The sequence below is a fragment of the Python bivittatus genome, unplaced genomic scaffold, assembly GCF_059951505.1.
Source record: "Python bivittatus isolate LINGU-HERP-01145 unplaced genomic scaffold, Pbiv_v1 ctg000190_np1212, whole genome shotgun sequence".
NCBI lineage: Eukaryota > Metazoa > Chordata > Lepidosauria > Squamata > Pythonidae > Python > Python bivittatus.
In genome coordinates, this window is record NW_028277042.1 from 2,914,484 (window position 1) to 2,927,574 (window position 13,091).

Here is a 13,091-nt window from a genome sequence, read left to right on the forward strand (position 1 = left end):
TATATGATTATTCTGGATCTATATAAGCTGGCTGGGGAATTCTGGGAGTTGAAGTCCACCTATCTTAAAGTTGCCAAGGTTGAGAAACATTGATCTATACAATCAAGATGTTTATTATTTTTTTATTTTTAATAAATGGACATGTGTTATGTGTGTTGGGGGTGCTGGGTGTCAGCAATAGCTTTCAGCTCACAGCCATTGTGGGTCTCTGTAGTTGGTTGCAGGAGTTTAACAGCAACGTTTAGTTGGTTGATACAGAAGAGATGCATTCACTTCTGTTTCTCCTGCTGCAAGACAGCACACAAATAGCCCTTAGAATCCGAGTTGGAAGGCCATGGTCACTCATGCCCTGGTCACCTCCCGGTTGGATTACTGCAATGTGCTGTCCATGGGGCTACCCTTGAAGAGTATCTGGAAGCTACAGCTGGCACAGAATGCAGCAGTTTTGAATGCCCCCGGGGGGCTCATAAAACACCTGTTACGCGAGTTGCATCGGTTGCCAGTTTGCTTCCGGATCCAATACAAGGTGTTAGTTATTACCTTTAAGGCCCTTCATGGCACAGGACCAGGTTATCTGAGGAGCCGTCTCGCCCCCGTTATATCAGCCCGCCCCACTCGGTCCAGCAGAAGGGGCATGTCGTGGACCCTACCAGTCAAGGAATTTCGACTGGCGGGGTCTAGGAAGAGGGCCTTTCCTGCCATGGCCCCCACTCTGTGGAACACCACCACCCAAGGTGCGGTCTGCCCCCACTCTCACGGCCATCAGGAAAAGCGTGAAACCTTGGCTATGCCAAACGGCCTGGGGACCTGATGGGGGCTCGCATCGTTGGAATTGGCTCGTGGGATAATTGATTCTACCCCCCCGATCATCTTGAATTTTATATCTTTTTATGTATATAGTCTTTTTATATAGTATAGATCTTTTAGCTACTTTAATGTGGATATTTATATTTTTAACTGTTTTTGATGTTTGATTTTAGTAGTGAGCCACCCAATCGCCCAGCATCCAACCGACAGGAGTCCAGCACCGCTCTGACTGTTTGGTCGTCTTGATCAACTATTACTCTTTGGTGTGGGGGGGGGGGGGTTCAAACTTTGATCATACCTAAGAAGCCCTTCTTGATAGTCTTGGTATCTTTTGCTCACCTCAGCTCACCTGAGCTTTTGGCTTCCTGACACATGCTCTGCAGTTCTGGGTTATCCATAGTCTTCTTTTGGGACTTAGCATCTTTCCATTTCCTAAACACGTCCTTGGTTTGTTCTGAGACCTTCGCAAAGCTTTCTGTATACCAATCGTCATTTCTATCATGGTCTATTTTCTTCTACTTTCCCAAGACAATTGTCACTGCATGTTAATAGTGACCATTAATCCCCCCAAACATGCATATACCTCTCAGAATAATACAACTTCTGATAAACTTTGAGAAGTTCTCAAAGTGAGGTCTGGTGACCCCCGAGGGTCCTCGAGGCCCTTTCAGGGGGTCTGCAAAGTCAGATAAATAAATATTTTAACATTTCTCAGTTTTAATTTCTAATACAGTAAATATCAATTGATATGCCCCATATAAACCAAAGCTCTTTGGGGTCCTCAATCATTTTTAAGAATGTAAAGGGGCCCTAGGGCCAAAATGTTTGAGAACCACTGAACTAAACTGTAGTCCACAAAAACTTATACCATAATGCATTAGTATAAAATGCCTTGAGACTTTTTGAAATTCTTATTACTCATGGAAAGATTGCATGTGTATCTTGTTCGCCATACAACAATGTAATGTTTGACATTACAACACAATTTCTAACTTTCAGCATCTATTTTTTAAATTATGTGATGCGCTGTTGTGTCCCGCTCTTTTAATCAACATGCCACTGTTTCCATTCTAAATATTTTACCAAAGAAATCTTTTCATTTCCATGTTTAAATGTGTCTATTAACTAATCACAGAAATGCTTAGGACTTTGGTACTTGATGACTTTCAGAAACCTCACAAAGCTAGAACTAGGCTTTTTTTAAAAAAAGGTAGACCCAGGGAGCAAGTAGCAAAATAGCTCTGTATTTTGCCATTATCCTTCTGCCATGTAAATTCATTTATTGTGCATTTTCTGTTTTGTATTCTTACGTGATCTGTTGCTATGTTTTAAACTGTGTGGTTTATCTCCTACTTTATTTCTATTAGTTGTTTTGATTGCTAGTCCTAGTGGGAAAAAAGGATGCCGTTTAAAAAATATATATACACAAGTTCCAAAAACATTTCTGTAGGAGTAAGCCTTTAATAGGACAAACACACATCAGTTCAAACTGCTTGACAGGTATAACTTTTGTTGCGGCTAAGACTCTAAAAGAAAAAAGATGATCCAATTCAGTTTGCTGTCATGATTGTAACTCTAGGTATACTCTATGGCAGAAAGCACGGCTTGCTCAAAAAAACAGAAATCACAGCTGAGAATGAAAACAGGAGGTTTCCTCCACTTGTTTTGGCAACTAAGTACCACCCAGCTTATCTTTTTAATTCGCTTTCCAGCCAGCAAATCTGCCTGTTTGAAGAAAAAGAGGTGAGTCTGAATGTATTCATGAGGCTAGACCACTCAAAATCTTGGGAGCTGGTGTTAGGTATAATCATTAACCAACCCATAATGTGACAAGTTTGCCTTTGTTTTAGAATATTCAGTAAAGAGTTCGACCACCACAGTTTATGGCCTTTTATGCTGTGTGATCCCAAGCAAGTGGGTTTGCTCACCAAACCATGGTTCACAAGCCAAGGCTAAACATGGTATACGAACCTAGTCTAAAGCTGCTGGCGCTGTCCTTCTGTGACCACAGGTATTTTATAGCACTTATTAGCTACCTTACTTTTACACTACAGTTTGCATCACTGTATGTCCAGTCCGAAAAATGTTGGGGAATGGAGTTGCTTGTTGTTCAGCAGTCCTGGTTCAATGGCCTCTAAGGCGGCAAAAAGAGGAGTTGGGGGCATGCACAGCCTCGGTGGCCTGCCTTAACTTGGGGTCTGAAAATACCTGGGCCTTGATTTCAGAGGACACACTGAACTCAAAAGACATGACAGGCAAACAGTTCATCAGCCGCCCTGCCTGGGGCGAAGACCCGCACTTCCATGACAGCTGTCACAGAAACCAAGCCTAATTGATGCTTAAGAGAAATTGTTCAGGAGCCTCCTACAACTGATCAGCCTGATACTCTTTAAATGCATGGGATGAGCACTCTCCTCCCTCCCAGCCAGCAGGACTACTAGACCCGCAGGGGATAAGGGGAGATGTAATCCAACACATCTGGAGCAAAACAGATCAGGGAAGGTTGCCAAAGAACCTGTATGCCAATTCCACCTTCTTTGGGGTTTCTGTCCTCAGCCTTGTCCCAAGGCTGAAAAGTCAAGGATTCCGTGCCACCCTGTCTCTAACTAGAATGCCCCCATGCGACAGCCACCTCAGTCGAGCCCCTAAAAACCATGACAGCGTTGCCCACTCCAAAGCATGGTTGTAGACATCATACATACAACAGCAAACAGCTTCCTGATACAGCACAAGATTGTACTGATTTGATGGAGGACACCTCTGTTGAACAGCTGTATCCTGGGGGGATGGTAATGTTGCATCACAGGAACACTCTCATCAGGCAGAATCCAAAGCTGATATATAATGCCATATTTGGTAGCTATTTCTTTCCTTTTGATCCTGTGGAATCCAAGTTCTTCAACAACTCAATTTCTTCACCATCCACAGGATTCCCTGTATCTTTCAGTGGGAAGCTATGAAGAACCATGCATCAATGATGCCTCAGGGTAGACAATACTAAGCCAGCTTGCTAAAAGTTTGTCTCAACCATGTTCCTTTCAGCTACGTCCAAGCCAAACTTTCTTCAAGTCTCAAGTACATGATTTCAAACAAATAAAGTGAGTGAGGAAGGGATTCATGCAAAGAAGTCGGGGCTTTGTAGCCATGGTCAACCTAAAACTTGAGATCTTGGATCCAGAAGCTCAAGCCAAGATCCTTCACAGACATTTTTTCAAAGTGACTTCTGCCCATATTTTATTCTGGATACCACCCAAGCCCAGATCCATTCAGGGACAAACCGTGCTAATATCATCTGCAAGACAAAAGAAGGTTTTGTTTTATTTTTCCTCACAGAAGAATCCATTAGACAACTTCATCTACAATTACAGTATTAACAATAATCCTGTTTATCATAGTAAAATAAAATAAAATAAAATGCAAGGACAGCTCAGAAGTAGTCTCCATTCCAGATCTTCCTATTCCTTCCTTTTCAAAAGGAAAAGGATAGAAACTTCCAGAGACCTTGAGCAATACAGTGAAAGAAGGCCTAAGTGATTGCCACTGCAACTTAAGGCCCTGCTTCAACCCTTCTCAACCTCTTTACCCTGCAGGAACCCTCGAAATAATTTTCAGGCCTCAGGAAACCCTTGCATAAAATGTGCAAAAATTGCGAAAACTTCACTACACAATTCATTTCTAACCTACACAACCCACATTTTACCACAACAATAAAACGGCAGGTTGGCCACTGGGTTGGGGTAGGTAAAAATTCCCAGCACTACAAGCGCTAGCTCTGTGTGGCATGCTGAGTTCAAAACCCGTTGTTGTTGTTTTTCAATCTCTCATGGAATCCCACTTGAGAAAGGCTGCTTAGCTCACGTTCAAAACCCTGTGCGATCTTGGGTCCACAACTCCTGGCAACAAGAAGAGAAAATATACAGAAGCTATGGAAAAAAGTGATCTCACCAAGAGTGTATGCGGCCAGTATCCTGTCGTCCTTCGGGAGACCCCAAGGGTGGTGACCGCATGACGTACGTACTCATCAGAAGAAGGCACAAAAAAGCCCGTTTTGGAGAGTGTGTTCCTACATGTTGTCACGTTGGTGCAAATGAAGAACGGAATTAAGCTCTGGATGAAAATGCCGTGAGACGCATATTCATAGTGAAGTGATCTGCTGAAATGATCCAGGTAAGTCTGTTGAGAATAAGGGACGGGGAGGGGACACCAATTCAAGAAGTGAAATTCTGAGTTTAGACCACACAAGAGGTGTCCGTGAGTGAGTATGGAACACAGCTTGACTCACTAGGTGACTAATTGAATTAATTAACTCCTTTTCTGGATTTCCATATGACCCTGAACCCATAAAGCAATCAAACAAGCTGAGTCAAATATGTCAAGGCATAAAGAATATACAACCAAGGTTAATACCAACCAAGCTTAGCTTATTTACTTGCAGCTGCTCAGATTTGACCTGGTTAAGTCTGTTGTGTCAATCAACCAATCAACACCCAAACCCCAATTCTACCATCAGACTAATCTTGTGATAGCTCAGGGTGGGCAACCCACAAGCAGACCCAGTTTTACAACTTACAAGGCTTTAAAGAATCAGGCTACCAAAATCTGGCAACACAAGAAATATTTTGGGTACTACAGTAATCTCTCTCTCTCCATCTCTCTCTCTCATTCTCTCTCCTTCCTCCCTCCCTCCCTCCCTCCCTCCCTCCCTCCCTCTTTTCTTTTCTGTTTTTCTTCCCTTCCTTCCCTTCCCTTCCCTCCCCTCCCTTCCCTTCCCTGACAATTTAAGGCTTAAAATAAGTGCATTAAAAATCCTGGATGGTTGGTACACTAACTCTAAGTTGGCCCCTCCCATATAAAGATTGGATCCACCACTCCAGTAAGATTACTGCATTGCTGATCCAAGCCACCACAGCCTTTAGGAGCTGAAAAACTTTAAACAATGAAATGCACAGGAAGAAGTTGCCCATCCCTACTTTAGATCAACAGTTCTCAACCTTTTGTATCTTAAATCATAGGTTGGATCAACCACAGGTTGGATCAAAAGAGTCAGGTCAAGATGGCAGATGCAACTGTGTGAATGGAGCCCCACCCCCTTTTAGGTGCCTCATACGTGCGACATAGGTAAAAAGGGGCAGGGCTTCAATCACACAGTTGCAGCCAGCCCCTTGACTCCTTTGATACACCCCAATGTACCACCTATCATTCCATCCAAACACAGGTCCTACCAAGACCCACTTCAGAAAGCCCACTTCTTCAGAGAAGGGTGTGACACAATAACAGAATCCTGTAAACATGTATACCCATTACAATAAATCTTAAGAACATATAAAAACCTGCAGTAATACTGCTGACAATTTTTACTGCTTTAAATTGTGAAAGTGTTATAGTAAGGCAAGATGGCAGAGTTGCAGTTGAAGCCCCATCGCTTGTATACGCGCATCGGGCGTGCACTGCCATCTCACCCTTTTTGACACTCCCTTAGATACGTTGTTGTCCTATTTCTCTTTTGATTGGAAGGAATCCCATTCCACGTAGACTACTACTGCATACCATCAGTGGTTGAGAAATCTAAGGACCTCCAGGGGTTGTTGGACTCCATTATCCCCAATCAGTGGCCCAACAAGGCTGTGGCTGATGAAGGTTGGAGTCCAAGAACAAGTCATCTAGCTAGATGTGATGGAACGTATCTACGAGGAGGAGAGTGATGTGGGAGATCAAGGCTGTCAGGAAGGAGGGGGTGCATTCCAGGAGAGGGGAGGAGGCAAGAGGCAACACAGTCCGCAGGGGGAGCGTGGGAAGAGAAAGAGGTTCAGGACAGCCCCTCCCTAGAATCTCCCAGGGCATATCCACTAGTTGCAGTAGTATAAATTGAGTCTGGTGAGATTCGGTCTGTAAGGTGTAAGCAAATAAAGGAACTGTACTCGACTGGACTGTTTCACCGTTGTTCTTGGGCTGGGCCTGACACTGACACTGACACTAAATGAGTTAGATGAGAGAAACAAGGGATCTCGTAAAGTCTGCAGATGACACAAAGCTGGGAAAAACTGCTGACACCCCTGAAGACAGGCTCAAGATTCAAAGGATCTTGACAGACTTAAATATTGCACCCTAGCCAACAAAACATTGTTCGGCGGTGAGAAATGTGAGGTGCTGCACTTGGGCAGGAAAAACCAGATGCACAGGTACAAGATAGGTGGTACCTGGCTTAGCAGTAGTGCTTGTGAGAAGGATCTGGGGCTTTTGGTAGACCACAGATTAAGCAGAAGCCAGCAATGTGCCATGGCTGCCAAGAGAGCCGATGCAGTTTTGGGCTGCATCAACAGTGGGATAGCGCCAAGATCCCAGGAAGCGACAGCATCACGCCATGCTGCGCTGGTCGGACCACACCTGGAATAAATACTGTGTCCACTTCTGGTTGCCCCAATACAAAAAGGACACTGAGGAACTGGAAAGAGTGCAGAGAAGAGTGACCAGAACGGTAAGGGGCTTGGAGGCCAAATCCTACAAAGAACAGTTAAAGGAACTTGGTATGTTTAGTCTAGAAAAGAGAAGGTTAAGGGGGGACATAATAGCCTTCTGATACGTGAAGCGATGTCACAGGGCAGAGGGGGTGGATTTAGTCTCCATAGCACCCAAGGGTAGGACAAGAACCCATGGGTGGAAGCTTAACAAAGAGAGATCCAACCTTGAAATTAGGAGGAATTTCCTGACCGTGAGGGCTCTTAAGCAGCAGAACAGCCTTATGGGTGTTATGGGTGCTTCATCACTGGAGTATTCAAACATAGGTTGGACAGCCATTTGTCTGAGGTGGTCTGAGGATTCCTGCCCTGGGCAGGGGGTTGGACTAGTAGACCTCAGAGGCCCCTCCCAACCCTATGATTCTACGATCATTTGAAAGGCCACAGGTATACCGTTCCTGGGGTGCAGGAACTCAGCTTAAATTGGCAACCTGCCTTCTAGACAAGTCTGATTTTTTTCTGAGGGGCTGTGTTTTTCACTGTCATATTAGAATCTTCTGGAAGCTGTTAGTCATGCACCAAAGGCTTATGAAAAGAAAATACCTTCCCATGGAGAAAGGAAAACAACCTGTTGCTTTATTTTAGAAATAGGAATCAAATATAATATTTGATTAAAAAATCTTATTTATAATAATATTATTTAATATTAAAATTTAAATAAAATAAAAATAAGGTTTATAGAAATTAATAAATAATATAATATAATATAATATAATATAATATAAATGTTTTAAAAATAGAGTTAGTTTGGACTAGAGGTTAAGGCACCAGGCTAGAAACCAGGAGACTGGGAGGTCCAGGCCTGCCTTAGGCATGATGGCCGGCTGGGGGACTTTGGGCCAGTCCCTCTCACTCAGCCCAACTCATCTCACAGGGTTGTTGTTGTGGGGAAAACAGGAGGAGGAAGGAGGATTAAGTATGTTTGCTGCCTTGACTTATTTATCAAAATAATAAAGGTGGGATAAAAAATCTAAAAGAAAAAAACAACAGTACCAAAAGTGATGTAACTGTGAAAGTGCTGGATTGCAACCAGGAACAATAGCTGAATCCATGCTCTACCTTGGAGCTCGCTAGATTACTTTGGGTGAATTGCTCTCCTTTTATCCACCCTACTTCACAGGGATCTCGTAGGATAAGATGCGGGAGCGTCTACCTCCTCATGTGCCACTTGAGACCCCTCCCCAAAGGATTGGTTAGGAAATTAACCACCACAGACATACTTTTTCCATGTTGACATATACCTTGGAGGCCGAGTATGCTGTATATCGGGGACAGGGCTTGCAGCAACTGATAGAAGAAACGTTGACAATGGCCCCCTTCTTCCTCTGCACCATGCCCGGCAACACCAGGTGCACCATCATGTTTGCGGCTCCAATATTTACATTGATGAACTCCCAAACCTGAGCTTCCGTCAGACTGGTGAAGGAATCGGGCAGAGGGTACAGCACCCCAACGTTGTTCACTAAGACCCCAATCTCTTTGCCCTCAAGAGCCTTCTTGAGGGCTGGATAGGCCTCGCGGCCTCTGCTAAAATCCGTCACAACAATTGCGGTTCTGATGTTGTAGGTCTCCACGATCTCTTTAGCGACGGCTTCTAATTTCTCCCGATTCCGGCTAATCAAAATGAGGTCAACTCCACGACTGGCCAACTCTTTAGCATAGGAAATCCCAAGGCTTGAAGTTCCTCCTGCAAGGAAACAGAGACCCATGGGATGCAGAGTCAACCCAACAGATTTCACTAGAGAAAAGGAGGCAAAAGGCAGAGCAGGAGATCCTCTTGCCAGGAAGGAAAAATAGATAAGCCAAAGAGAATATCTACCACAGGGTTTTTCAACCTTGATAACTTTAAGATGGGTGGTCTTCAACTCCCAGAATCCCCCAGCCAGCATGGCTGGCTGGGGAATTCTGGGAGTTGAAGTCCACCCATCTTAAAGTTGCCAAGGTTGAAAGACAGGGATCTACCACATCAGCAGACACTGTAGTAATTTAGTTTTCCTACCTATCTCTGCCCAAGGCAGGGAACATAACAGGAATTTATGGCCTGTGAGTTTTCAGAGCACTATCGTTAACTAATGCTGGGATTCTTGAACTGTGGGTTGCAAACCTCTGGGGAGTTGTGAGCAAATCTGAAGCAGGGAGGTTGCGCTCCCTCTACCTGGACACAGCTGGTCTTTGCTGACCTGCTGGTGCTGGGCAAGGCTGTGTAGAGGATCCAGGTGCTACGGTTCTCTCTGTGCTTGCAACACTTCTCACAACAGCTCCAAAGGAGTTCCTCCTGAGTTGCATCCAAGGGAAGAGGCCAGGACTGAGACACTCTTAGCCTCCCGCTCCCCATCTTGCAAGGGCAGCTTCTTCTCAGATGGGTCCTAGTAGTGATCCTACACGCTCCCTCCAGGAGCATGCTGGCCTCCCATTACTAAGTGTCCACCTCCTGCAAGAAGCCGGCTTGTTCAGGCAGAGCGGGATAACCAGAGTCTGACAATTTTATTTGAGGGAGGGGGAGTCCCACACATTCTTTTTTCTTTTTCATAAGGACACAGCACCATCATGTTTAAGTACAGCATTCATCTCAGGCTCTCAGCTACAAGTTTCGTAGCTGAACCGTCTGGCCTCATTTTTGAACTTTGTTTCTCAGGGAGGGTTTGCTTTTTGGAGTATCTTCATCTAGGAAGAGTTCTGGGACATTTAAAAGGTTGCACTTTCTTTCATACCAGTACAGGGAACAAACTGGTTTTTTCCCCTTATGAACCAGTCTGATGATTTCTTTTCAAACGCCTTGAAAAATACTACCTTTAACTCCCTAGCCTGGAGTCTACTTCAGAAAAAGATGACTTGCAATAAACTCAAGAGAGCCCTGACCTGCTGAAGGTTTCCAACTCTTCTACCCACCTTTTCTACAAGGAATACTACACTATTTGGCATACCTGATTTTGCAACCTCCTGCAACAAAATTATCCTTTCGGCGTTGCTAATATAGAGAATAGGAGAAGATAGAGCAGAGGCAATAAGTCATTCCTTTGGTCCTTCTCTGTTTGGTGTAACCTGATTCCTATAGCACCTATTTTGAACTAACACACTCAGTCATCATTCTTTATTTTGAGACTGACTTTGGACCACCGAGCGTGTGGCTAAAACGTATGGCCTAAATTCTGGACCTCTTTCTAGCATTCAACATTTCAGCTACTTGGAATGTTCAATATCCTTGCTGTGACATCAGAGCATCTCAGCCAATGACTCTAATGCCTCAGGTAGCCTGTTACCTTTGCAGGATGAAAAATCTGAAAGCAGATGTCTACTTTTAGGTGAACATGAGCGCTTTCAAAATACTACATTCTCCAATAGAAGAGAATATCTGTAGCTCAGAGTTGAACTGTGGAGTCATTGGTGCTCTCTGAGCTTGGTGGTTTGTGTGCAGACGTTTCATGACCCAACTAGCGAACATCATCAGGGTACTGATGAAGTTACCTAGTCGGATAATAAAACGTCTGCAAGCAAACCACCAAGCTCAGAGAGCACCAATGACTCCATACTACATTCTTGTTATTTTGTTGGAGAGATGGCACATAAAGCCACAGGGGGTTTCTTACCTGTGACAACAGCCCATTTTCCATACTGCTTGCTTAAGTCAGGCCTGCCAAATATCCGGGGAACGAAATGCACTCTGATCAGCACATATGTGTCATTCAAGATGGTGACGCACACCTTGGTCGCATAGAAAGCTCCAATCACCGCCAGCATCTCTATGCCATAGTTGTATGACCGTCCGATCTCCCGCAGCAACAGGGAGAAACTGTCCACCGCGGCCATTGCAACCAGCTACCTTGAAAGGGAAAATACAAGAGATACAAATTAGGATAAAGTTATTACACACGCACACACACCATGCCCTTCCTCCAAGGAGCAGAGGACTTCAAATATTGGAAGCTCCTGGGGTGACTGGGGGCCAGTCTCTCTCAGTGCAACCTACCTCACAGGGTTGTTGTGGGGAAAAATAGGAGGAGGGCATAGCATTGGCTACACCCTCCCACCCCCATTGTTCTCTTATTCACAGGAAGACAGCCAAGCATGCACAGTAAAAGGTACATATAAAACCACAGTGAGTATCCCACAAAAAGGGGTACAATCAATATATAACAAACTTAGTGCCTTAAGGGCCAGTGTCTAACAGGAAACTGCTGGCTAGCAATTCTCTTTATGTGTACCATACCCATATGCCACAGAGGCAGGGTGATGACCAGATATCTGAACAGGTAAAGGAGGACATGGACAATTGGAAAGGAGGGCAAATGGGGGTGGGGGGGAAGACACATGAACTCCTTAACTTTCTTGGTATTTGCAACAAAAATTACAGTGAAAAACTGCAAAAAATGTAAGTAGGCTTACCTGTCTATGAAATTACTTTTTCCAGCCTTAGAAAGACAGGTTTTGCAATTGCAATGTTTTTCCACCCAATCTTTATTTTCAAGAACATATGCTAGTGATCATATAGAATCGACAACGACACACTTTTCAAATTTCACCCTAGAAACATTGGATGAGTTACGTGATCTCCGGACTCAAGTGTTTGTAGCACTGAAGGGGCTGCACTGAAGCCGACAGCTGGAATCAGGAAATAAATTAAATAACTTAAATCTAGGTTGTTGAGCCTGCTGATCAACGAGGGAACGAAAGAAGCAGACAATTTGCAGACATTCAAAAAGCCAGACAATATTTGATTTTAAGGCTGTGCCTGCCAGGCAGACGGTGAAAAAGAGGACGCGTCCTCCTTTTGCCAGACTGGTAACCTGACAGAGGGAGCATGGCCGTACCCACCTTTTGAAGGAAAGATGGAACATAAATAGCTTGGCATCATTTGCACATTTGGCTGGCACACGGCTGGCAAGCCCCACACGGCTGGCAAACTCAAAAACCACAGGGATTTCAAAGGCCCCGTTATTGCAAGCCAGGATATAAACATAATCTTGAATAAATTCCTAGGCAGATTAAGGGCAAGCCAATTAAGGCTTATTTTTTATTTAAAAAATAAACTCTGAAACGTTTATCTTTTTCCCCAGGGCCCGCAACTGAATCCCCCGCCTGGTCCTCCCCGCCTTTCCCGCTGCAGTCGCTCAATCCCATGGCAATTTGGTTTATGGCCTGAACGCCACCGATAATTATTTTTAAACCACGGGTTTTTATTTTTAATCCCTGGGATTTCTTTGCTATCTCAGGAATGACGCAGCAATTTAAAATTTCTAATTGCAGCAGGCGTCTCTGCTCTATCCCGACGTGGCAAACACGATTTGTAAAATCTATCTATCTATCTATCTATCTATCTATCTATCTATCTATCTATCTATCTATCTATCTATCTATCTATCTATCTATCTATCTATCTATCACATTTGTATCGCCGCCCATCTCAGATCTGCTGATCAATAGGATGCCAAAATCCATAATTGCTTTTTAAAGGCTTATCCGTCATTGCCTTTAAAAAGCAAAGAGGCAACGACAAATCCCCCACTTCCTTTTGCTTTATTCACCTTGCCAGGCGCTCCCCGATGCAGGTGGGCTTTGCATCACAACGTGACATCTGCAAGATTGTAACTTCCCCCTAATTCAACATTGTCATTGATTAAAACCCACCGTGCGTTCTAGCTCGTAGGAAAACTCGGAAAGTGGAGTTTGAAAACCACCCGGCAAAGGCAATTGGCACTGAATCCAATTCTGGAGGATTTACAATCCGCGTTTTCCATGTCGCTAGCGTTAGGACACCCTTCCTCTCCAAAT

General features: G+C 44.2%; 1 protein-coding gene across 3 annotated transcripts; it reads right to left on the reverse strand.

Moving 5' to 3' along the window:
• Nucleotides 1–2,254: 2,254 nt before the first annotated feature.
• On the reverse strand, nt 2,255–13,062 carry HSDL1 (hydroxysteroid dehydrogenase like 1). Of its 3 annotated transcripts, none has more exons than XM_088135897.1 (6): nt 12,948–13,062; nt 11,706–11,921; nt 10,910–11,142; nt 8,564–9,009; nt 4,753–4,980; nt 2,255–4,099 (listed from the first exon to the last, which is right to left on the reverse strand). In XM_088135897.1, exons 3-6 carry the CDS (start codon nt 11,127–11,129, stop codon nt 4,019–4,021), a joined length of 975 nt encoding a protein of 324 aa, XP_087992023.1. In that variant the 5' UTR covers nt 11,130–11,142; nt 11,706–11,921; nt 12,948–13,062; the 3' UTR covers nt 2,255–4,018. The 3 variants fall into 3 exon arrangements, with proteins under 3 accessions (XP_087992023.1, XP_007443016.1, XP_025031878.1); XM_007442954.3 differs by having other exon boundaries at nt 12,845–12,959; XM_025176110.2 differs by lacking the exons at nt 11,706–11,921; nt 12,948–13,062 and adding an exon at nt 12,845–12,947.
• Nucleotides 13,063–13,091: the final 29 nt, after the last annotated feature.